The 26,800-nt window shown below is 36.7% G+C and overlaps 1 protein-coding gene and 1 long non-coding RNA gene across 2 annotated transcripts; one reads left to right on the top strand and one right to left on the bottom strand.

Moving 5' to 3' along the window:
• LOC109834009 (ubiquitin carboxyl-terminal hydrolase 17-like) lies at nucleotides 622-17,562 on the top strand. The gene is made up of 11 exons (XM_020401895.1): nucleotides 622-1,150; nucleotides 5,371-6,532; nucleotides 6,645-6,730; nucleotides 7,643-7,728; nucleotides 7,821-7,983; nucleotides 13,127-13,247; nucleotides 13,359-13,516; nucleotides 15,590-15,674; nucleotides 15,771-15,983; nucleotides 16,670-16,731; nucleotides 16,814-17,562. The coding sequence occupies exons 1-11, from the start codon at nucleotides 783-785 to the stop codon at nucleotides 17,448-17,450; spliced, it is 3,141 nt and encodes a 1,046-aa protein (XP_020257484.1). The 5' UTR covers nucleotides 622-782; the 3' UTR covers nucleotides 17,451-17,562.
• On the bottom strand, nucleotides 9,016-10,143 carry LOC109834015. Its single transcript, XR_002245425.1, has 3 exons — nucleotides 10,055-10,143; nucleotides 9,488-9,538; nucleotides 9,016-9,276 (listed from the first exon to the last, which is right to left on the bottom strand). It is a non-coding gene; the product is annotated as an uncharacterized LOC109834015 (long non-coding RNA).

Genomic DNA, 26,800 nt, shown 5'->3' on the forward strand with positions numbered 1-26,800 from the left:
TCATAAGTTGTTATCAGACTACTTTATTAAATGTACTTCAACATCCGCAAAAGTTGTTCCATGCTCACTGAATACACCTAGGATACATGTTTGTACAAATTTGATATTTTGGGATCACCATCTACTTGTATCACATATTAGTTTAGTTTCTAAACAATAAAAATACACTAGATGAGTTATTTTTATGTAAGTTAATTATGTGAAAATGCATAAAAAACAATCCCTAAACTTATAAACGTGATATTCTACAAATGTTTAAAACATTTATGTAAGATTCTTTTACGCAGCATTTATATAAGATATTGCTATTGCATTTAATACAGAACTTTCTATGCGGAAATCTGAATGGGAGCTGACATCAGCCAGATTTGATCAAAGGTTAAAATAAGATGGGAAAAGGCACCCATCATCAGCACCGTCCATTTTGACGGTAGGTGTTGACGGTCTGAGACGGCGCCAACGGTGGAGCCCGCGGACGTACGTCATTCGTTAAGTTGTCCTCAGAGGAGCAGCGTAAAAAAGCGGCATTTTCCCCTTGTCCTATGCAAGACATCGGTTAGTACAGGAGCACCGAAGGAACAGCATACCGCAAATCCTTTTCTACTCGGAAATCCAAACTTCCTTAGGAAAAATTCTCTCTTTTTCTCTTTCGTGTTCAAGCGATTATTCTCTTGTTTTTGAGGTAAGAAGCCAAGAGAGGGCTCTGCGATTCCTTACGATCTCGCTCGCGACGGAGGATGCTGACGTGGAGGGTCTATGCTGACGTGGAGGAGTGAGTATAGATGCCCGGAGGGGCGGATCTAGGGTTTGTAGCGGTCGCCGTCGTCGTTGGCCGCCGTGATCTGCGTTCTTGGGTCGAAGGAAATGGAGGATGGCGTTGGCGAGGAGGGAGGAGGTCAGGAGGCTGGCTGGGCTGGCAGCCGAGGAGGCGGCCAGGGCCGAGGCCGACGGCCGCCGCCCTTGCTTACATGGTGCCTCCATTCGCGCCATCTCCGGAGGTTGATGACGAAGGAGCTGATGCCGGCAGAGAAATTAGGGTTGGGGATTGGGCGATGCCACCGTCTCCAGCTCAGGTTCTGCCGCCACAGTGTGCTGTGTGCTATCGGCACACAACGACGAGGTGCTCGAGATGCAAGGCTGTCAGATACTGGTATGTTGGTTTCTTGGTTTTCTGATTTTGGGTAGGATTTTTGTTGATATGATTAGTTTATATTGTTTTTGGTGTTAGGGTTTGATTCGGGGATTTATGTGGCTTTCTTAGGGCAATTTATAGAATACAAAAGAGAAAGAATAGGGCTCGACAATTGGTTTGATAAAATGAACAATTTCCCTAATTTCCCAATTCGTGGAATTGTACGAAGTGAGTTTTGACAATTGGTTTGATAAAATGAACAATTTCCCTAATTTCCCAATTCGTGGAATTGTACGAAGTGAGTTTACTTGGCACAAACTAGGAATTTGATGGGAATTTCCCAATTCGTGGAATTGTACGAAGTGAGTTTACTTGGCACAAACTAGGAATTTGATGGGCTACTTACTAAACCTCTAAGATTACTGTATAACTCATACTTGACATTAACAATCCATGATTTTTGTGGAAGTTTGGAGCAGTTGGTAGAATTAGGGTTTGACAGTTTGCCTAATGAACGATTTACTGAAGTTCCCTAATTCCTGTAATTAAAAGTAGTTTATGGGTGCAAGTAAGAATTTGGTGGCTATTTTTTAGTGCAATAAGGGTACAGTGTAATTTATACCTCACAGTGTAATTCATACCTTACATTAACAATCAAGTATGAACATCTGTAATCTCTTTGTGGATTTGTTAAGTCAATGTACTTAGGTTTCAAGATCCAAGACGTTGTCCCTTTTGTATCATGATATGATTTGCCTCGTTGAATTTAGGGCTGGTTGCAAATTTGAGTGTCAATAATCACATCTAGGATTGCTCATAGTACTGCAGCTGACAAAGGTTAGATCATTATGGTCTCCCATCTTTTTTAACCAACCAATTGTTACTCTGCCTTCCAAGGAGTTGAGGACCAACAGAGCCCAAATTTTAAGAAACTTGTCCAAGCTCACTTAACGATATTAAGGCTCTTTCTTGAATCAATACTCGACCACTGTCAAGTCAATTCTCATAAGGCCCATTGCATTAAGCGGTTTATATCACGATAATGTTGGGAGATGAACGTCAATAGTGAACTTGCTTACTCATAGTAATCTTCCGGCCGCCCAACGACCTATAATGCTAGTCACTGTTCCCACTTGGGATAGGAAGTAAGCCCTAGAACCCAAAGTGGTGATAATATTAAAGTCTTCTATAAATCCGCTAACGGGGGTATTCACGCGCATAAGAACATTGTAATGGAAAAAACATAGCCAAAATGGAATTTGCTCTGGCTCTCTGGCTAGAGCACCTAAAGCCGCTATATATTTGATTTGGTTTGTCGTAATGCTAGAACTATATCAACTACAAATATGATCATGAGAGAGTAACTAATATCACTTGCCGGTAAATTCTTAATCATGATTTCTTTTGTCTCCTAAGATTCAATTATTCATAAAAAATAATAAGATCAGGGAATTTTGTTGGTTTAGTAAAACAAGAGGATTGTACTTGAGGAATGTTTCTACATCACTATTTAATTGTTAACATATCATGAACATGAGTGAAAGTTTCATAAATACGTAATGTTTCAAGATTATAACTTTGTAACTTGAAATGTTTTGAAGAAATGAGATATAAGTTAAATTAAGGCAGGACAAGAATTATTATGTCGACAAATAATTGGCATTATCCATAATTAATGATGAAGTGAGATTCTAGTTTGAGATAGTTTCAACATGCAAGAAAGATAATTGAATGCACCATTTAGGTACTGTAGAACATAAGTTAAATAAGCTTCTTAGAGATGGGGTATAAATCAAGAAATTTGGTGAAGCTAATAAAGATTCTGTTGTTGTGATAATTAGTAATTCAACAGAGGTTCTCTTAGTAAAGTTGAATGGAGACAGAACTTCATTTAGATAACCAATATGGGAATCAAGGCTTTACAGACACTGACTCTGCATATATACAGTCACAAGGGCCTTTTACAATGCCTAGCACACTTTGCATACTTTGCTAAATGATGTTGTTGCATTTGATATTAGGATATAGTGTTGCATTCATTTCTAAATCCTCAGGCGAAAAAAGAAAAAGAAATTGTAGTTGTTATGATTTTAAGATAATCTAGAGCTGCTAGAGGCTTTGATATTTAATATTTCAAGATTTATTTCAGTAAATTGGCATCAGGAATGAGAATGCTAAACACATTTTCTGACAAGTCTCCAACTATTTTGTTATTAGCAGTCTATTATACACACATATGCATGTATTATGTACAAATGTCACATAATGATTGCTGGATTGTTAGGGATCCTGTGGGGATAGTTTATAGTACTTATTGGGTTCAGTCAGATTCTAGAATCTTCCCAAACCCTAATCTATAGGATTGGGTTTACACAAGTTATGTTTAATCCAACCATATTGAGATCCCGAGCTGTAAATTATAGTTTTACAAGTATCACCACTTTTATTTTAGTTGCAAGTAATGTCGCTACAAATAAATCTGTACTAGTTGGTTTAGCGGCAGTTCATATTTGATGTGATCATGTGAATGATCTTCTGTTATTGCAAGGGTCAAGGGGAGGTTTGCATTACTCTTAAATATAAAAAACATGTGATTGGTTGTAAGTTATGTTGCAGAAAGTCTAATGGTAGCATCACTTACAGCCGTTTTGGTGACAATGCGCAATTATAGGTTCTTTGAAATTGCACTAGTCCTAACAGCATAACTACACAGAATACCATGATTGGTGGGTTTTGAAACTGTGTTGTGAATCTCTTACAACCAAACGACCCCTTAGTGAAATGAAAGTTACTTAAATTTATTCCTTGTCTACATCTACAAATGATTTTTGGGTCCTTATGATCTCTATCCTCTCATAAATGACACAAATTTTCTATTTGTGACACACATCAAGGTGCTGGGTTATTACATATCTCCAAACTACTAGATATATGAGCACATAACATGTTTTTTCTGTGACTGTAAATAAATTCTATGTTATTTTGTTTATACGTTTGTCTGGAATCTAAATCCTCTCAAAACCTGAACATGTTTTTGTTTTTGAAGTTATATTTGGAAACTAAATATGTTGATATTGTGCTTGTAAGGCATAAAATAATGTACAAATCAACTTTAATAAAATAATCATTTTTCGCAGAAATTTATATTAAGGTTCAGCTTCTGTACTTGTGTGAAATCTGTATTAAAATCCAGCTTCTGTATTTATATGAAATCTAAGTGGAAAGTCACTGTAAGGGGCCAGAAATGTGGACAGGTTTGCTGCAGGGGTGGATGTTTCTTTCTAAAGGGGGTATTAAATGATAAATATTCAAGGTTGAAGCGTGAGGAAGGCAAAATACTGAAACCATAATGTAAAATCTAACAAGACTTACAGCTGATTCACCAATGTGTCCAGTGACATTTGTTTATTTTTCTGTTATTCATATTTTATCTAAGATTTTTCATTTTTAGTATTTGTTAGGGGGTGGCAATGAAAGGATAGAAGAAATGTCAAGGTCACCATATTTTGAGAAAAAGTTAAACATCAAGGCATTCTAGCGGATCTGAGGATTTTCTTCAACATAGACTGTCCATATCAGGTGGAAATATAGTGAAGAAATTAGAATGAATAAAAGATTATTCTGTTCATTGTGTGGGTGATTTTGCATGGTGTAAGGTTCCATTTCAATTACAGAATTTAGCCCGGTAATTTGATATGTATTTATCCCAGGCACATATAAAAAAAATGGGTATTTACTCAAGGAAAAAAGTCTCTTAAGACTTTTTACAATTTGTAGTTTTAGTTCAGATTAGCACAAAATACTAGGCACCAATTGAACAAGAAGGTTGCATTTTTAACCAATATTTTATTAGAATTTGAAGCGTAGCATATATTGTCAACTACTGGCTTTTAAGGTTTTACCTCCTTCAGTTGGAGCAGGCAATTAACTGGCGTTTCAGCAATGATATATTATTATAATCCAAAATAAATGGCTAATTAGCACATAAACATGTAAAAATTTCCATAATTTTTACACATATCCTTTGTGTGCTTTTTCTTCTTGATACCTAAATGTTTATTGATGTAAGACCATGGTCTTAGAGTGATATTCGTGCATGTTTTTGACATGTAAGATAATATTGGGTTGAGTTACAGGAGTATGATAATGTAATTGAGAAGTTAATTGGTGGATATAAGATATTCTCAAACATTTATTGAAGATCATAATGTTTACTTTCTCTTCATCTAATTATGCAGCTCAGGTAAATGCCAGATTATTCATTGGAGACAGGGCCACAAGGATGAATGTCATCCTCCCAATATTGATGGCCACAACAATGGTGGGGAAAGTGTTTCCAATTTTAAATGTTTACAGACTAATCAATCTGATCTGTCAGAGAATATTGCGGACATTGGAACAAAGACTCAGCCCAAACAACCTAAGGCGTCCTCTGCAAGACCATCACCTGCATCCCACTCACCTCCAGTTGTCTGTAATGAGGATCATATTGAGGTTAAGTCATTTATTGATGTACCTGAAACAGAGAGCAACTCAGAATCTTTTGCAGACACATCATCATCGTCATCATCTAGTTGCTCTACATTTTCTGGGCTTTTCGAGACATCAGATGATTCTTCTGTCAATGATGTACCTCCTGTTCTCCATTCTGGGAAAATGCAGAAGCGTTCCTGCAATGAGGTTTTGCCTGAAGGCCACATAACAGAAATTCATACTTTTAAGGCAAGCCCTAAAAGAGATCCACCTGCCAATGCAGGTGTGCCTATGAATAATTTATCCTGTACAAGTAATATTGAGCAGAAGGTACACAGTAGCAAAACATGTGATGGTGAATGTACTTCAGGCAGTCTTGGTTCAAGCTCTATAGGCTCGGGTAATCATACGAAAACCAGGCATCCTGAAGGTTCTGTTGACACTAAGGATGATCATGTTCAGACTGTTGCCCCATCTTCTTGTGGGACTGTATCTAAATCGCTACCATCCGAAAAAAGATCTGAAGGTGAAGATTCTTCTTGCAGAATTACTCCACCAGAAGGTATTGCTCAACCTGGACATAGGTGCTCAGCAGCTTCGGTAACAGACAAGTCAAGCTCTATTGCTGATGGGAAGAGCACTGATGTATGGTTATTGAAGTCTAAAAACTTGAGGACTCCAGCTTCTTCCTCTTATGTGGATCATGAATCTTCAGATGGTGCAAAGCATGCTGTTTCACGTGTTATAAAAGCAAAGAATGAATGTGCACCTGCACTTGCTGTGAAGCCAGTTGAGGCTACTGTCTTTGTTCCAAATGGTATCAGTGACATAAAAACATCAGTGAGGAGAGTGGTTCAGCAATTCAAATCTTCAAACCTTTCAAAGCATTCATCAGGAGCTAGGAGTGATATATCTCGAAAGTACAAGGTGTTATTTAATATTTACTTGTTCTTTTTCTTTAACCGGAAATGGTAACTAGGTGTAGTTTATTGATCCTTTGCTTTTGTTTTGTTAGTAACATATCGTTCTTGTCTACCAGATGCTTTTTCCATATGATCTCTTCGTGAAACTTTACAATGACAAAGTGGAAATACGCCCTTGTGGCCTTACAAACTGTGGCAACAGGTAACAGTTTGCTAAAACATTCTAGAGTGATCATATGCATGTCCTGATTATTCAAACATAATTGTTTGATAGCATGATATTTCTAAGTGCTTTCTGAATTTTCCTTCACCATGATACTTTTGTTTTACTGGATTCACCCTGAAATAAGCATTCTTTGCTCGTTTCCCTGTATCATTGAGTTCAAATTTCACTCAAGACTGTCTGACAGTAGCAGTAATAATTAGCATCAAGTCTGGTGTCATTTGTGCTAGAAACCATATTCTAGGAATAAATATAATTCTATGGTCAACCTTTTTAAGAACCATTTGGCGCATCAATAATTCTTCAGTTTCTTTTTGCATCCTTTTGTATTATTTTGATTTTAGATATAGTTCCAGATTGAGGATAGTTCCTTAGATGGGTATAAGTAGTTAGCCTCACATTTTTCTATTTTCTTAGAATTCTGAAATTTTCTATTTTCTTGCATTCGTATAGTTTCTAGATATAGTTCCAGATCTGGATAGTTCTGGCTTTCTAGGTACAAACAATTAGGCTCAATCGTTCTATTTTGCTGTTGTTAATATGATTCTGATCTGGATACCCAGTGCTAATTGTTAACTTGATGAGAAAAGGTTTCATCTGTTCTTCTGATACATCCTGTGGAACATGGTTATTTCTTGTTTAATGCAAAATTATGATTGTCACCAGCACATGCAATTTCTTATTTGTATGGCAATTCTTTTAGCTCTTAGAACTCTGTTACTGCATTTTGTTCTGAAATGTTGAAGCTGAATATCATTCTAAATTTGGGTCATAAGCAAATTCTGTATGTTGCTAGCATCTGTTTATCGAATTTGTGATGATTTCCTTTTCTTCTAATTTGCCTTTACTAATTGTTGCATAGTTCTAATTTGCCTTGACTAATTGTTGCAGCTGTTATGCAAATGCTGTGCTTCAGTGCTTGGCATTCACTCGTCCACTAACTTCATATCTTCTTAAGGGATTGCATGCCGACATATGTATGTTTCCCTCTCTCCTGGACCTGTATTAGTTTAAATGTTTGATGAAGAGTTTATTTACATGTTCTCTTTCATGTCCTGTTACTTTATAGGTCCCAGGAGAGACTGGTGTTTCACATGCGAGTTTGCAAGCCTTCTTGTGAAAGCAAAAAAAGGACAGTCTCCTCTTTCCCCTATTGGGATACTTTCTCACATAGACAACATTGGAAGTAATCTTGGCCATGGAAAAGAAGAAGATGCCCATGAATTCTTAAGGTGAGTTGATAGCTCCTGTGTTACTCATTGCCTCTTATGCATTATCGGGTTGAAATCAAATGAGTGAAGAGTGTCTGAGCTAATTTGGTTGCAGACTTGTTTAAGTCATTCATAAGTAGTTTCTGTTCAAGAAATTAATGATCGATCGTGCAGATCTGGAATTATTCATAAGTCATATCTGGTTTTCTTGACTAACAAATATTGCACTCTGCTTTTTTTTGCAAATGGAAGTGGATTTGTCTTTCGTGATGTCTATCTTCGTTTCATGTCTCTAACATGGATTGGTTTGTAATCCTTCAGTGACCAATATCTGATGATCTAGTCGCAGATTTGTTTAAGTTATTCATAATGTGTTCCTTATGAAGGAACTAATGATCAATTGTGCAGCTATGAAATTAGTGAAGTCTGATTTTCTTGACTAACTAATGTTAAACTGTTGTGAAGTCTAACTGCTTTTCATGTTTAACTTGTTTAAGCATCAATTGGAGAAATTCTCATAGTACTGAGAAGTTATCTTTTTTTGGTAAATTAAGTAAATTTCCATTAGCATCAAGCATTAATATGTACAAACAAATTCCTAGGCATCCCCAGGATTACAGATAGTGCCCTACACTTCAAAAATCTAAATATTTACAAATAGTGAGGGACACCAACATGTAGTTTTACAGTGATGCCATCTAACCAGAAAATTTAGATGGAATTGGAGAGTTGACCATACTTGTAAGTACACCAACCTTAATCAGCTATACTACAACTGCAGACTTTTTCTTAGCACCACCATGAAGCCTTGGTTCCTTTCATGCCAAAGAAAGTAAACTGTATGAACTAGAGCTGCTCCTCTTGCCGAATGCTTTAAGGAGTTTCCCTTCAAGCAGTAACAAAACCATTCAAGAACATGAATCCAGTCACAACTTTTCCTCTTGAAATTCATCCAATCGATAACTGAATTCCAAACATCTCCAAAGTAAGAGCAATAAGAAAACAAGTCTAAAATAGTTTCTCGCTCTTTGCCAATGTTACAGAAGGCACTAGGCGGACTAGGCGTTTGAACTAGCGCCTAGCGCCTAGATGCCAAGGCGTATGTCTAGGCGGCGCCTAGGCATTTCGGTATTTTTAAAATTATTTAATTATAATAATTAATAAAAATATGTATTAAATTCATATAAATTTGTAAAAAAAGAAAAAGAAAAAACAACAATCTTAGATCCACAATAAACCATACATACTGAAATCAAGGTTATTGATAGCGGATCGCGGCGCGTCGCGGCGAGGTACCGCTAAGGCTATTGCGCGCTATTGCGGCGAAATAGCGGCAAATAGCGCACAGTCAAATAGCGGACAAATTTAAATATATTTAAATATCCTAAATAATAAGAAAATTCATAAAAAATCTAAAAATTCTATAAATGCATACTTAATGCCTAAACATGAAATAGATGTGTAATAATTACATAATATTAACAAAGTACTATAATTATAAAGATTAAAGAATGAAAAAATGTACCTGTTTATCCAAAAGACTGTTATTTGTCCCATTTCTTCAACTTTCAAGTCTCTAATATGAAAATACTCAACAAAAAAGCATGATTAGTAACTTCTAATGCATGAAGGCTTATAATCTATATCTATATTTGCTTTATAGCAAGGGAAAGAATACAACATGCCCATCACAGACAAATTATGCACTTCAGCAAGAATTAACAGCCTAACACAAATCAAAAGCCTTGACCCACTTCAAATTAAATTAAATGGATTTACATGCTCATAACTGTTTAGGTGAAATACTAGATAGCTAAGAACTTATTTATATTCTAAACAGACAAACTTCCTCTTCCCATCAAGAAAACAGACAGAACAAGCTTATCGCCAACTAATCAGAAAAATTATAACACACTTTGTCTGTGACATCCGAGCAAATTCAGAAGAGAAAAATCAGAAAATGAAACCTCTTCTTTCTAGAAAGTGTCTCATATAGCAACAAGCCAACAATTAAAATGAAAATGAAGACAGGAAAGCTATGAGAACATTGAGAAGGTTTAAAATGAAAGAGAAGACAAGGAAGCTATTTTACCTTTTCCTCTGTTGCAGATCTAGCCAACAGAGATGGAGATGACGCTGGGAGCTTGAGCTGTTGGAGACTTGAGGGAAACTTGTTGGAGACTCGGAAGTACTATAATTATAAAGATTAAAGAATGAAAAAATGTACTTGTTTATCCAAAAGACCGTTATTTGTCCTATTTCTTCTACTTTCAAGTCTCTAATATGAAAATACTCAACAAAAAAAGCATGATTAGTAAGTTAGTAATATCATCACTATATTAACTACTAGAAAGTTGACCTAAAAAATAAAATATTCAAGTATAGATTAATGACTAAATGACTAAATGACTAAATGAGCAAAGCAAGATAAGGTCATGATAGATAACAGAGATGGAGATGACGCTGGGAGCTTGAGCTGTTGGAGACTTGAGGGAAACTTGTTGGAGACTCGGAGTTCGGAAGTCGTCTCGTCGCTGGGAGCGGAAGTCGCTGGCTGGACTCGGATTTCGGAAGTCGCTGGAAACACTAGAACGGAAAAAAGGGTTGCGTTGCTGGAAACGCTGGCTGGACTCGGAGAGCGGAAGTCGCTGGAACGCTGGAACGGGTGAAGGAGCTCTGAGGAATTAGAGTTGCGTTGCTGTGGAGCTCTGAGGAAGACAAAGTCGTCGTGGGAGAAAAAATCGTCGTTGGAACGGAGAAGATTCGCAGGCGGCTAGGGTTCGGGAGTGGGAGAGAAAAAATCGTGTTTTATCTGCTTTTAACAAATCGGGTTTGGGTTCGGGTCGGGTTCAGCGCGAAAAAATCAGAAAATGAGTTTAGCGGGTTAGCGGGTTTAGCGGATTTTTTCGCTTTTTCCCGCTTTTCCCGCTTTTTTTCCCGCTTTTGAGCGCTTTTACGCGCTTTACGAACACAAAGCGGTTTCCCTCGCTTAATTCGACCGCAACACCCCTCCGCGTAGCGCTGAGGGGCCGCGACCGCGAAAGGCGCCGCTATAGCCCCGCTATCTGCCGCTTTTTACAACACTGACTTAAATATTAAATAGCCAAAATAATAACTAATAAGGTTATAAAAAGCGCTAGGAGGCCTAGACATTGGACCCGACGGCTAGAGCCTAGGAGGTGTTCTTTTTTAATTTTTAATTGTAATAATTGATAGTAAACGTCAATGTTATAGAAAACTTAGGTGCTGGACTGGTATCTAGACGAATTTCTTTCTTCCTTCAAGTGGTGATAGATGAGGTTTTGCTGAAGGTCGGAGGAGGTAGTTGAGGTATTCATATTTGGAGGTTAAACGAGTTTGAAGAAGGTTGAAGGATGTAGAGGCTGCAACACAGAAAATTACGATCAATGTCTATAAAGGATGCAGTCCATGTAAGCAAATAATGCTCCTCTAAACACTCCCAAAATCTAGGTGGGCAATTTAGATATCGCCCAGGCGCTAGGCGCTAGTTAGGCGGCCTAGTTATCGCCTAAGCCTAGGCGTACGTCTAGGCGGACTAGGCATAGGTTTTTTAAAACACTGCTCTTTGCCGATAGAATACATTAACCACATTAATCCCCATCTTATCAAGTTTATCCATAGTAAGAAGCCTCTAATGCATCACAAGCTACAAGATAAAACAATGTTTAGGTTGAGAAAAATTATTCCATACAGTAGAATACCATGGCTAACAGAGGAGATTTGAGTTCAGAAGCATTAGCAAGAGAGAGCTTCCAACTTTCCATTATAAAGCCAGGTTCCTATCCTCGCAATACCTTCACCAACTGATCCGCCTTTAGCAATTCACATATCCCTCGCTGTCAAACATTATTATTTGTAAATTACTAAAACATCACAATGATACATATTGATAAGCTACTTTATGATAAATGCTGTGTATTAGAATGTCTCCTAGTTTGGCTCTTTGGTTTAAATTATGCCTCACATAACAAATCAATTACAATAGTTTATCATAGAATCTTCATCCCTTCTAGGGGTTTTCATGTCTACATCTTTGGACACTTCTCCTTGGTTGCATGGGCTTTAATTGCATCTCTATCTTATTTGGGGGACACTTCTTACTGATATCTATATAATTATCCCCATGAGTTACATGGTCAAGCAGGGAAACATATATGGCTTAATTTAGAGTTCCTAATCAAATGATGTTCTCAATGAAAGGATATCAAAGTCCAAGCGAAATCAAGGTTTAGAGACCCGCAAGAGACAAATAATTTAGAAGGCCTTATTTGCGTGATATGAGGTTGCATGCTATCGCATTCTCTATAGGGTTTTTTCGTTCCATATTGTCTAAGTTCAGACATGGTCTTGGTCTTTTGATATTTCTCAGCGTCATGGTATATTTATTTATTTCTCGTGCTAGACATGTTTATAATCTTTGCCTTCAAGACACTCCATTTACACATCAGTGTGTAGTAACATGACATTGCTATCTACACATAGAGTTGCAATCTTTTGTGCTTTTACAGAAACTAGGCATCGAAGGGAATATTTTATCACAGTGAAAAACACGTAGCATATGATTTATCTATAGTTGATGGTGAACATGCTAATGTGCACTGGAATTAAACATAACAGCAGTGTTCCTCCATGGAGATTACCCAACTAGCATTGCTTCTAGGAATGCTTTTGGAGACTTTGGACACTTGAGACCTATATGACATACTCAATGAACATTTGATATTTGGGGTAAAATAGCATTTTTGACAGCATCAACTCTGCATGTAGCCAAACAAGAGTTATTTTTTACACAGTAATATCTTTCATAGTAATTTTTTTTAGCAAAAGCGAGTCTGGTTCCTTGACAGTATCAGAACACGTCTTGGTCGTAGGTGTTTTTTTACTGGTTGTTGCAAGAACAAAAGATAGATCTCTAGTCAACCTGCAGATACCTTAATGTTTGCTACTGTTAGATTGGAGGTTTTGCCTAAAGAGGCTTTTTCCCTCCATTATGCATCTCTTCTTGAAGAGTACTTCCCACAACTGTAGATCTGACAATATTATTAAATTGGATTTGTTGGAAACATATAGGTTGACTTAATTTTTATAATTATTGTTTAATTATCTTGAAGGCTTCTGCTCAGGCTATGATATGTTTGAACAGATATGCTATTGACACCATGCAATCAGTATGCCTTAAGGAAGCTGGGGTTAAGGCAGCTGGAACAAAAGTTGAAGAGACGACACTTGTACACTTAATTTTTGGTGGTTACCTTCGCTCCAGGGTAGTGTATATATCATCATCTCATTTTCTTTATCATTTGAAATTGCTTTATTAAGATTCCTCTGTCCTTTTCTATTTACTTGAGTGATTGATAGTTGATTGATGCATACAGATAAAATGCACAAGGTGCCGGGGAAAATCTGAGCGACAGGAGCAAATGATGGATCTTACGGTGGAAATACACGGGGGCATCGGAACACTGGAAGAAGCGCTTGCTCGGTTTACAGCTACGGAAATTCTAGATGGGGAGAACAAGTACCATTGTAACAGGTTGGTGTTGTTTTCTATCCTTTCTCACTCTATCGCCTGTACTATTTAGCGCATCCTTTGACTTCTTGTTGATTGGTTGGTGAACTGTTGGAAATGGCAGGACTTTTCTATTTTTGTTTGTAAATTCCATAACTCACTGTTTACGTCTCAGTGTCTTACATGTCGGATTTATACATGTATAAGTCTCGAGTGCGTACATGTCAACATATGCATGCATATACATGTATGCATGTGCATTCACATGTATGCTAGGTTACCCGGATACTTTATCTAGACTCCGGTATTCGTCTCCAACACTTCAGTATCCGTCTCTGACACTTCTTGTATCTGTGTCCGACACTTCCCATATCCCTGTTCGTGTTGGATGCTCCTTGGACACTTCTGGAATATATACATACATTTATTTAGATGTGACTCAATTATACAACACATGTTTTAGTTTATAAAACTCATGATACAACTTCTTGAACGTATTTTCTACACTTCGTCACAAATTTAAGCAACTTGTTGCGCTCGGCACGAGTTCATTTTTTAGCACATACCTGCATCGTAAGTATGATGTTCAAGGGTTGTTAGGGGTATCTAGTTCAAAAATGAGCGATTTTTCATTTTACAATCTTCTCAATAAAGGAGAAATAAGAATGGTTTAATGATTTTAGTTCTCATAATATGTGAATAAAAACAATATCGATCTCATATAGGTTATTAATTTTAATATGTATTTATGCAACCATGTCCCCGTATTCTAACTTTTACAATTTTGACATGTCCCGTATCACCGCACCTGTGTGTATGTCCGCACTTGCACCTGTGTCCGTGCAACATAGCTTTTACATGATCCTAAATGCATGCATCATATGGTGTGTATATTGTGTATATTGTGTATGTGCATGTTCATGCATGTCTGCTTGCATGTGTGGGTGCATGACAGCCATTTCTAATATGATTACCTATGTAAGCTTTACACCTGCGGAGTGTCTGTATGAATGGATAAGACATAATTGTTGAGATTTTTTACCCGGCTGTTTAATAGTAATACGAGTAACTATGCTTTGGACACTGTTGCATTTGAAATTGGAAATATGGTGAATATTCTTTGCTAGCAAATATAATTTAGGTAGGTATTTGGTTTCATTTCCCGGTCTCTGTCCTATCAAGATTGTAAACTCAACTTGAAGTTGATTTTTTTTCCACAAAAATGTAAATTTGTAGTATCTACTAGTTTTCTTGGAGGACATCATCCTATCCACATATTTAAAGTTGCCCACTTAAAAATAGTCGTCACTCAATTACTCACCTATTGCATGAGTGGATGAGAGTGGGCCCCATCACTATCAAGTATCAAGGACCAAATTTGGTCATTGGTATCATGGATATCCATATTCCTCAAGTGTGTGTATGAAAAGCCTTGTAAATTTAAGTAGATGTGTATTAAAAACTTAAGCGTGTATGTATTAAAGTTCTTCTGAACTTAAGTGGATGTGTATATTAAAAATTTAAGTGGATATGTGTATTAAAGTTCTTGGAAACTTTAATAGATAGAATCATTTGTCCACCAACTTTTTGTACATTAGGTTTGTTTTGAGATTCGTGTTGCCATGTGATACACATCAATGCACACATCTCAAAGAAGCCTTGATGAATATTACATGCCAACACGAATCTCAAAGCAAATCTAAGCAAATCCAATAGATAAAAAAGTTAATGGATAGAGCCCTCAATCAACTTATGCTGTGTTTGGATAGAGGGTAGAGAAGGGAAGGGGAAGAGAAATTTGAGTTTAACCTTGTTTGGGAGTTTTATTGGGAGGGTAGAGGAGGGAAATGAGGGGAAATTTTATACTAAAATGAGAAGGTGAAATTGACAAGTACCCTTCCTTTCCCCACCCTTCCTTGTATTGATGTCCTATAATTGTTCTTTGCTCTTGCACATTTTTGCTTTCTTGTATTGATGTCCTATAATTGTTCTTTGCTCTTGCATTGGAACTTGTACACATAAAATTTAGTTTATGCCTTTTAGGTATTTTTGTAATCGATTTGATGATTGTCCTTCTTTTACCTTTTCTCTCCCCAGATGCAAGTCGTATGAGCGAGCAAAAAAGAAGCTGACCATATTGGAAGCTCCAAATGTCCTGACAATTGCTCTAAAAAGATTTCAGGTGACTAAGAACTTCATTATTATGTCCTGCAAAGCTGATTAACATTGAGTTGTATTCTCACACTTTTAGTTTCTTAACCCTTAAACTGTTCCACAGTCGGGTAAATTTGGTAAACTCAACAAAGCAGTTCGATTTCCTGAGATCCTGGATTTAGCTCCTTACATGAGCGAGACAGATGATAAATCCCCAGTATACAGCCTCTATGCTGTAGTTGTTCACCAGGATATCATGAATGCTGCATTCTCTGGCCACTATATATGTTATGTTAAGAGCACGCAAGGGAAGTGGTACAAGACTGACGACAGCAAGGTATGCTCCTTATTCATTGATCTCTCAAGCTTCTCTATTCTTGTTTTATGTCTTTGATATATTCCCCCTTATTGTTTAGTTTTTCTATTTCAATTTTTAATGTGTGGTAGTAGCACATTTCTGGCTGGTCTTACATTTACAGCAGCATTCACCAGGTCATTTGTGCAACCTTAAGATGAGTTGGCTCTGTTGTAGTTATTGACTTAAACATATCCTATTACACGGTCATTTATCCTTGAATTAATCAATTACTCGGTCATTTATCTTTGATTTAATCTTTCTGTAGCTTTGATTGATTTACTGGGGATCAACTAACGTGACTTAACATAGTTATTTGCTGTGATTGTTCTTGTATTATGAGTTATCGTAAATTTGCTTTGTGTAAAATAGATGAATAATCATTAGTGTAATAGTTACCAATTGTGGATGTTAAAGTTACTCCTTGTTTATAGAAGTCCCTCCTTGTTGAGTTGCCTTGATCAGGATCTCTAACTCACTATCATTTTAAAAGTCTCTAGTTGTTTTTAGCCATTTGAGTTTACTAGCTAGCTTGATTCTTTTGTATTCATCTGTGAAATTCATTCCAATGAATATGCTTTAATGCTGAAAGTGACCATGATAGTAATAGTGTATTACCTTGTCTGTAACCTTCTCTGATATATTTTCTTTCTTTGCTTTTTCCCCAGGTAAAGCCTGTGGAACTTGCAAGTGTCTTAACAAAAAACGCATACATACTCTTTTATTCAAGGTAACTCTACTATCCAAAGACCCTGAAGTTAATTTCATTATTCTGCACTTTTGTTGGAACAAACATGTCTCTGCCTTTTCAGGTGTTCACCCCGAGCCCCCAGCTTGATCAGAAGCACTGTATCTCATGACCCTTCAAAGAGCAAGAGAACCAAAGGCTCACAATCAATCACACAACAAAGGAGCTACGATCATCCTCCTCCTTATCGATCGCACACCCACCACCTGTCAAGCTTCCAGCCGTCCGATATCTTCAATGGAAGTAGACTTCCCTTCTCAAGAACAGATTCCTCTAGCGATAACTCTTCCCTTCTCAGTGGCTCAGATGAAGGTTCATGCAGCACCGACAGTACTCGAGAGTCCACCAGCAGCACTACAGAGGAGCTCTCTGAGTACATTTTTGGAGGCTCGGGTCGGTTCAGTATGAATTCTTCAGTGTTCTCTGAGGATTCTGATGGTTTCATGTCGTCCCCTTTGGTAGCGAGGCATAATTTCGCCGGGGAAAGTGATGGATTAAGTTATGGAGAGAGGTTGGGTTGGGAAAGGAGAGAGGTAGAGGGTAGGGAGAGCCCTCAGTTTTTGTATTCTGATGATTCAAGTAGTGAGTGTAGGAAACTAACTGGAGATTTTAGAGGTAGATGGGTAAATGAACAGGAGCCCAATGTATTAACCAGGAGGTCTTCTACGAGTAGAGAGGGAAGAACTCAACCATTTTACTAATGGTTTTTTGGTTGTATAGGGCAATAAGCTTTTAGGATGTATGAATATGTTACACTGCTGGTTTTACAAGAAAGGAAGTAAAATGCTTCTCACTTGTGGAGACCTTTGCTTTTCTCGGGTACCGTTTCACTGGTAAAGTTAATTGTGCAAGTTAAAAAATAAAATAAAGAGGAAAAAAGGAAAAAAAAAAAAATAAAGAAGTAGAATAGTCCATGTGATCAATGCTATGATGTAACTTACTTATTTCTCACGTCGCTGCCTGCTTCACAACATTCTGAACAAACATTAAATTATTACTACTCCATAAAAGAGTTAGGTAAAAATTTAATATTAGGAAAAATTGTTTGGAGGAACTCTAAAAACTTTGCATCCTCCTCCCTAGTTAAAAAACTATTGCTCCCCGGCTCTTATACCGAAACATGAGTGTAATTAGGCCCCAAACGCTGTACAAACACACTACCCTATAAAGCTATTCCGAAATTACCATTCCTATTTAAAAATCGAAAAAACTGCTTCGAAAATCCCCTTTTTGAGCGCGATTTTCGTAACCATTCTCTGCAACTAATTGTCGAAACCCTCTTCCTCTCAAGATCTCGCTTCTCCACCGCTGCCGACGAGAACCCCTACAGCTTCAGTTCGAATCGTCTTCGTCGACGCTCCAATCTTGGCATTCGCTAGTCCGCTCGTCGTCCGCAAGCTCGTCTGCGGCGGACAAGGACCCCTGTCGACCGCAAGCTCATCGTCTGCTGGCTCCGACAAGTCTCTCTTCTTCACCAAACCCTCACCTCAGTTTGTTGAAAATACAGGATGACGAATTCATCATTTGCATCATCTGAGTCATCTGAATCAACAACAACAAAGGTTGAGTTATAAGTATAAACTAAATTATCCATATTTGGTCATTTATTTTGTTTATCATTGTGAATTTATCCATAGTAGAACCCTAAGTAGATTTAGCTTCGGTTGTGTTGTGTTTTACAGTAAGGGTAATATCAGAATAGTTGTAATATTCGTGTATATTGTGAATTCATGGATAAAATTGTTCCACGAATGAGGGCCGAACATTGGAAGGCTTATGGATCCTCCAATTTTTAAAACTATATTAGTTTTGGAGCACTTCCATCCGACAAAGCCATGATCATGCTACTGCTAGATCATCTAGATTTGGCCACTGGAAAGTTTTTTTTAAGAATAGCCAAACAGGCACAAAACAAGCCTACACATTTGATGTAAATTGGGTGCAAAAACATATCCGGTTCAAGGATGAAGGGGAGAAACCGAAAGGGAATCGCGATACCGCGAATAGGATATGGAGTACATACTTCAGCAACAAGCAACAAGAAAAATACAAGAGTGGCCGAGATTAACTTGAGGCCTTATTGGATAAATTGGTTCGGTCGAAAAAGAAAATCGGATGTTTTTAATTTTGTTATGCTTCAAATCCTTTATCAACTCACAATGATAAGGACTCCAACCGCTAGAATGAATGCACCGCGGCATATGTTCAAGTATATGACTCGAATATATATGGTTGATCATTTTACATGGGCGACGATCATCTACAATGAATTGTGAGACTCTTTTAAAGCTGCCAATATAGCTAAAAAGGGGCATACATATCTTAGCGGCTGCGCTCCCTTACTATCGGTGAGTTATCTGTGTTATTTATAATTAATATGTTGCATTTGCACCTTATCTGTGATCATTGTTATTTACATATGATATATCACACTAATATGTAACGTTTGTGCCCCATATGTGATATTTGTCCCCGCTATGCATTGCCCTGCTATGCATTGTTTAATTGTGATATTTGTAGTTAATATGTGATATTTTCCCCTTATATGTGATTGTTGTCTTTTACATGTGATATATGATACTCATATGTGACGTTTGTGCGCTATATGTGACATTTGTCCCTGATATGTATTGTTTAATTGTGATATTTGTAGTTAACATGTGACATTTGTATCTAACTTCTGGCATCTGTCTTTTACATGTGACATTTGAATCTAACTTGTGATACTTCATTGATTGAATATTGCTATTTTGAAGCTATGGTACTATGAGATAACAAACATCAATGAGCCAACCAGAGTCAATGATTCTAAGCCACTAATGACAAACTGGACATAGGAAGGTAAGAAAGTGGGTTCGTTACGGACTGCAACGATTATGAAGAAATCAGAAGCCGCAATTCATATCTTACCGGAGCAAGATATGCCGCGGTATGTCCATGAGGAGATCAAGCAAGAGCCTAGAAAGATGAAGGCAAAAAGAGAGTAGGAAGTTGACTCTAAAAACTCTTTAAGAAAGAAAAAAGTTAAAAAAGAGGAAATGAGTCAATCGACTGTTGCATTGGTGAGATAAGTTTAATTCTTATGTGATTATTGTTTACATTTTGACTGTGGTAATAGTTTTTTATGTGATTATTATTTATTGTATGTGACTGTTATATGTTGGCTGTGATAATAAGTGTTACTCTGTGATTTTTATTTATTTTTTGTGACATTTACATGTAGACTGTGATACATTGTTATCTGTGCCAATTGGTTATTTCCTGTGATATTTGCCAACTTATTATGATAGATGTAGTGTTTATGTGAACTTTAAGTGTAACCTTCTTATATGTGACATTTGCTCATTGAAACTTAATTGCTAATATAGATTGAAACTTATGACAAGCTGTCAATGTTGAACGAAGCCTATGAGCAAGAATTTGTTGCTCGCGACATTAATATGATGGCCATTAAGGCCGATATTGAGAAAAAAATTGCTGAACAGAAACAAGGAAAAGAAAAAAAAGGATGATGAGGTAATATCTTATTTCCTGTTTCTTGTGCTCGTTTGTTCTCTATAAAAATTTCATTTATTGTTTTGACATTTATGCAGCCTTAGATAGAGAGAAAATATGAGGCAGAGAAAGAAGATGATTAAGGCAAATAAATTGAGGAAGTTAAGGATGACAGAGCAGACATGGTCATTGAAGTTGAGGAGGTAACACTTACGTAAATCATGTGATAATTACTTATTTGCTGTGATGCTTACGTATTATCTGTGGCAATTAGTTATACTCTGTGACAATTAATAATTTCCTGTCATACATGCATGTTGCCTATGATATTTACATCTGCCCTGTGATACTTCCCTATTATTTGTGAAATTTGACTATTTGTTATGACATTTATATATCTCCTGTGATAGTTACTTTAATTTTGTGACTTAAACAAATTGTCTGTGACATTTGCTCATTAATTATTTGTGATACATGAATTTTACCTGTGATATTTGCTCATGTCTATTTCTGTGATATACACTCATAACTGTGATCTTTATACACCCTGAAGAGGTGAAAGTAACCGAGTAAGTTACTGAAAAGAAAAAGGAAAGGAAAAGGAGGGAGGAAAGAGGTGAAATATTGAAAGAGTTTGTTCAGGGGCTACGTGCAAAGAGCCAGAGAACAACAAAGAAGCCCAAGTTTTTAGAATCTCCATTCCAAACAGTTATCACTAAGAAAAGAAGTAAATGGAAGAAAGTTGTCGTTGTGGTGAAAGATGACGAAGACAAAAGGGAGAAGGAGGAGGAGAAGAAACTTGCAATTTCAGATGTCAATTGTAAGGACCATGAATTTTAATACTAGTTAAAATAAATTTTTTAGTATTTTAAAATCTTTAATTATTATTGTTAGAGTATTTATATTTTTTACGGTTTTCTAGAATTTTCTATGATTTAAAATCCAAGTTTTATATTTATTTAAATGATTTTAAATATTTATAAATTACTTTCATGCAGTGAAAATTTCTGGAATTAATCGGTTGTATTATCGATACTATTACATACTATTTTAAATAATACATTGTGTTATTGTTACTAGTACGTATTATTTTGTGTATTATGTTGAATTATTAATTATGTATTATTTGTATAAATTATTGTATTATTTTAATTATTACGTATCAGCTGTCGTATTAGTATAACGAGTATGTTTTACTGTGTATATAATTATCCCATAATTATTGGATTTTAAATGTAAGTAAATATATTTTATTTATTAATTATTTTCGTTTAATTGTACAATATGGGTATTTTTCGACTATTTCGTATCGATTGTTGTAATACCACAACATGTACGTTTTTAATTGTACATAATTATTCTGTAATTAGATTAGTTTTTAAATACCCGTAATTATTTTATTTTAATTATTTAACCCTAAACCCTAACCCTAATATTACATGTATATAAATATCCCTTAACCAAAAACCCTCTCCTGTTCACGAATACAGCCGCCACCAACATCATCTCTCTCCTCTCGTTTCTCTCTCCTCTCCGCTCTCTCCCTCCTTGGCCCCGCCATGGCCAGCACCGACGACCCCTCACAAGCGCCGCCCTCCTCAACCGCGCTCCCCGCTCCACCTTCCAGCCGAGCTCACTCGCCGCTCGTCGACCACCCCTCCTCCTGAGCTCGAAGCCACCGTGCCCCACCAACCCTGATAGCCTCCCTGAGCCTCCGCCCAATCTCCACCAACGCTGAGTGTTCGTCGACGCTCGCAGCCCCCCTAAGCTGACGCGGATCATCTTCCTCAGCCACGCTCGCCTTCAGCCTCAAAACGCAGCCGCCATCAACCCCGCAGCCTTCAGCTTCCTTCACCCCACTCCGACCATCCCCTCTCTCCTCAGGCCACGCCAACCACCACACCAACACTCTCCACCAGATCTCATCGTCTCCGAGATCTGCGCCCGCCTAACAGCCCTCCTCCCATGCCACAGCAGCGAAGCCGCCCTCTCCTCCTCTGACCGCTCTCTCGCTCTCGCCGTTGCTGCCTCCTCCTCCCCTCGCCGTCGCGAGTTCCCCGCTTGCAGCCTAACCCGCCGTCTGCAGTCCATCTTCTGTCGCCAAGCCCCACGCCGACGCACCAAGCCCCCAGTCCTCGGCATACCCTCAGCCTCCATCACGGCCTGAACAGTCGCCAAGCTCGTTCGCCGTTTGTCGCTGTCGTCCCCCTCGTCCACCACCACACATCGAGCTCGACGCCTCCCCTCGTTCGCCGTCGACGTCGACCACCGCTGACGATCGAGTTGCCTCGAGCGCCCAGCGCCTTTGGATCCGTAGTCCACTCGTTCGATACCCGAGGCAAGATCCCGTTGCTCAGATTTGAATTTTATACTTGTTAGGAATTATATGTATATTAGTTTGTAATATAATTATCTGCGTGAGATTATTGGATAAAGAATATTAAATAAATCATAGTAATATGATAAATAGAATTTTTAGAATAATTATAATGAATTAAAAGAATTTAATTCGGCAAAATAATCTTTTTAAGATAATTATAATAATTTAAAAGATATTATTTTGGAAAAGGAATTAATTTCTGAATTACATAGTTGGTTGTTCATAAATTTATGACTCTTAATTTCGATCACCTGATTGCCATGATATTATTGTACATGATCAACCATTTTTTTGTTATTATTGTTGTGAATGAGAACCAATAGTAGCTCATGACTTAGTGGCCTCGTGCGTCATGAACAGACTTAGTGACATGTGTGAGTGTGTCGACTGAGTTTAGGTGGTGAACCCGAGTTTCAATGAGGATTATGGTTTATTTAGAAAAACGAGAAGAGTGGGGATGGGGAAGTTAATGTTCATGTGCTTGGATGTGACTGTTGATGTATCTTCCAGCTCGCACCAGTGAATTCGTGTAGTCACTGGGGTTGGTTGTTAGGTTAAAGTGAATTCGTGTAGTCACTTTAGTCCGTGACCTGTTTCATCACCTGAGCTTTGCCTGAGTTCGAACCAGGCCGAGATCGGATTGCGTGTAGTCCTCTGACCGATTCGTGTAGCGGTATTGGATGCGCGTAGAGGATTTGTGAACAGTCAGTTATGATTGCTCAGGAGAAGGTTGGGCTTGGTCCGATTGCTCAGGTTGATCCTGCTTACTTTGTTCTTCAGTTTTGATCCTGGCAATAATCTTTTGAGCCTGTTCGCCTTGAGAGATTAGTTGTCTCCAAGAACGACATTCTGCAACTCCGATTCGGGCTAGGAGGTTGGTCTGCAAGTTGTGCCGACAGGTCTCTACTAAGGTAGACTGTGTCATACCTGACGAACACCGGAGAGCCATGGTTCGAAACCTCTTGACGAAGTCTTTGACGGACTCCCTCTTCTTCTGCTTAGTGGCAAGAAGGGTATGGATGGAGACTTTTGTATCCTCTTCAAAGAATCTCGACAGGAAGAGTCTCTCTAGATCTGCCCACTTTTGGATACATCCGGCGTAGCGGTATTGGATGCGCGTAGAGGATTTGTGAACAGTCAGTTATCCGGTGATATGAATGTTAACTTTATGTGAGATATGGATCAGTGAGTTTTAGGATGGCTAGTTACATGACCTCGTTTCTTAGCTAAGTATGAATTCTTGTGAAATGTAGGCCAGTTGTATTTCCTTTTATACACAGATCGGGATTAATATTTAATTATCTACAATTTGAGACATAAGGTATATACATGAGGATTTCCTTATTTGGATTATTTCGCTCGACGTACTACGTCTCTTGTTGTAGTTTTTAAGTATTAATTCCATCTAGTTGTATGACCTTGTTAGTTGGATGATTATTCCGATCGCTAGTTGCATGATCGACTTGTTACTTGATTATTTTTATGGAATTTCCAGTTGCACGTCTTTTTGTCATTTCTATTATCGTATCGATTTCTGCTTTGGTTTTCGTTGTTCTATTTTCTTTTGTGGGGTCTTGCCGTGCGCTATACACGCTGACGTACACCTGTTTTCTCTGGTGTACATCAAACTTAGAGGAAGAATAGGTTCAAGAGGATTCTCAGCAGGAGTGCCTTGTAGACGGAGCAGAAGAAGAAGTCGAAGCTTAGTTTGGTCCTCAATTTTCTTTTGTACTACCTTTCATTTCCATTTGATCAGTGTATTTTTATATTCTCCAGTATTTCATTCAGATAGTTTTGTATAAGGGTATGTTGAACCCATATTTTCATGTCTTGGATGATTTACTATTGATGATATGTCTATTTCTTATTCTGGGTTGTCCTTATATTCTTGTGATTGTGATCGGGGACCTGTGCCTTTGCATTGTATTTATTTTTAGACGCTTAGCGTATTGGATTGAGAAGAAAATAAAAAAAATATAATAGTGTATATTTCTTCTCAATCTAATATGTCGCGGGTTTGTTCACGTTCCGATTTTCGGGTATTTTGGGAAGCGGGGCGTGACAGGTTTTAGTGGTGGCCCATGCAGGTCACGGTCCCGTGTTCCCACTGGTGAGAATATAATGGATAATTTAGATGCATATCATATTTTATCCGTACGACTAATCTTGAGCCCTTATCTTATTTTCTTGATAGATTTCGTTTCGTCCCTATCTTATCACTCTTTGACTCTGGAGTTTCCACGGTTCTTGTCCCATCGCTTCGTGATTACCATCTTTTTGTTTAACTCCTCTATCCTCGTACCGGTCGTTATTTATGTGTTGTTATTTTTACAACTAGGTTTTCTTTGATTTGACTTATATATTATTTGATTGTATTAATTTTGCATTATTTATTACATATTTTATGTATCACATACAGTGTTGTATTGTATGTTTTTATTTGTTTATAAATCTATTTTATCTTCCATAGTTCATATTAACTCACACTCTCTCTCCTACTTTATGAGGATGGTGGGGATTGTGCCACATAGGCGTCAATGAGGAAATCCCCTCCTATGACAAGGATACCCATTAATCTCATATATATATATATATATATATCATTACTTATATATTTTCAATTGTTTAAATCATGTCATTAGATTTCACATATACTGATATACATTGCATATCATATCTGATATTTAGATTTTTTTTATTGTGTTTAATTATACTTTTATATATCTATATTGTGTATGAGTACGTTTTTCTGTCATATCATCTATTATTTACTTATATTTAGATTATTGTATATTGTTCGTGTTTTGTGATATACTTTAATAGATTCATGATTTTAATATTCTACATATGCACTATATTCTTATCCTTTACATTTTCAGTATATAGTTTTTGTCAGTAAGTTTTATCTTGTTAGGTTATTTTAGTATGTTCACATTGTTTTCGTTATTTCTAAGAGTAATGTATTTTTATTTTGATATTCAAGCATATACTTCTTGTTGCTGTAATGCGTTCTTTATATTACTATTTTTCTATTGATTTTACTATTGTTTGCATTTTATTTTTTTCTCTTACTCTTACCCTTGGGGTGTATATCTGTTGTGTGTGGATTCTTTTGTGATTGTATTTTTAATATAATTTTATTGATTGTGTGTATTACTATACTTATTTGATCATTTTGAAAACGATTGCTTTGATTTTACAAACATTATTAACTGTTAGTAAATTGATTTTGATTTATTCATTTCTTGCATTCTAACTGACTTATGTGACTCTGATCGCTATATTATTATTCTGAATTTATATACTTGATTTATTTTATGCATATATAGGATTTACGTAAATACTTGTTATTATTGATTGTGTAAATCTTAATTCGTTTGATTATATGTGCTTCCTTGTTAATTTGACAAATAGTGTTCATGATTTCAACTGTAAATCTTAATTCGTTTGATTATATGTGCTTCCTTGTTAATTTGACAAATAGTGTTCATGATTTCAACTGACATAATTATCGATTTTAAAATATTTATCTGTTTATGTTTGTGTGATGATGATTGTGTTTTGTAACGCAGTATGAATTTTTATATGTTTAACGATATGTTGTATTGATTTATTTGATTTGTTTGTTTTGATTTTGAGCATACGTATATTTTTATTGATTTTGCTTTGGCTACAAAACTTTTTGTTTTTTTGGAATATTGATACTATTTTATTTGATACATTTATAAGCACTATACAAATTTTTACATATTTCTCTTCATTATTGGTACTTGTCATATGTTGACTTAGTGATTTTGTATGTTGTTTGTATTTTTACATATTTCTCTTCATTATTGGTACTTGTCATATGTTGACTTAGTGATTTTGTATGTTGTTTGTAGCTGTGTTATTATATTATTGGTACTTGTCATATGTTGACTTAGTGATTTTGTATGTTGTTTGTAGCTGTGTTATTATTATATTTTATGAATTATCTATTTTGTGGTGTGATTATGTTGATTATATGATAAATATCTTCTGTTTCATGATGATGTGTACTGTGTACTTCTTACCTTTATATAAATTGACTATTACCATGTATTATATTTATATATTGATATTTTTCTTTTCTGTCCTTCTGTTCAATGTTATGAATATGTAGCTACATAATTGTTGCATATATTTTTATTTTCATGT

This window comes from Asparagus officinalis, chromosome 3, assembly GCF_001876935.1.
Source record: "Asparagus officinalis chromosome 3, Aspof.V1, whole genome shotgun sequence".
Classification (NCBI taxonomy): Eukaryota; Viridiplantae; Streptophyta; class Magnoliopsida; order Asparagales; family Asparagaceae; genus Asparagus; species Asparagus officinalis.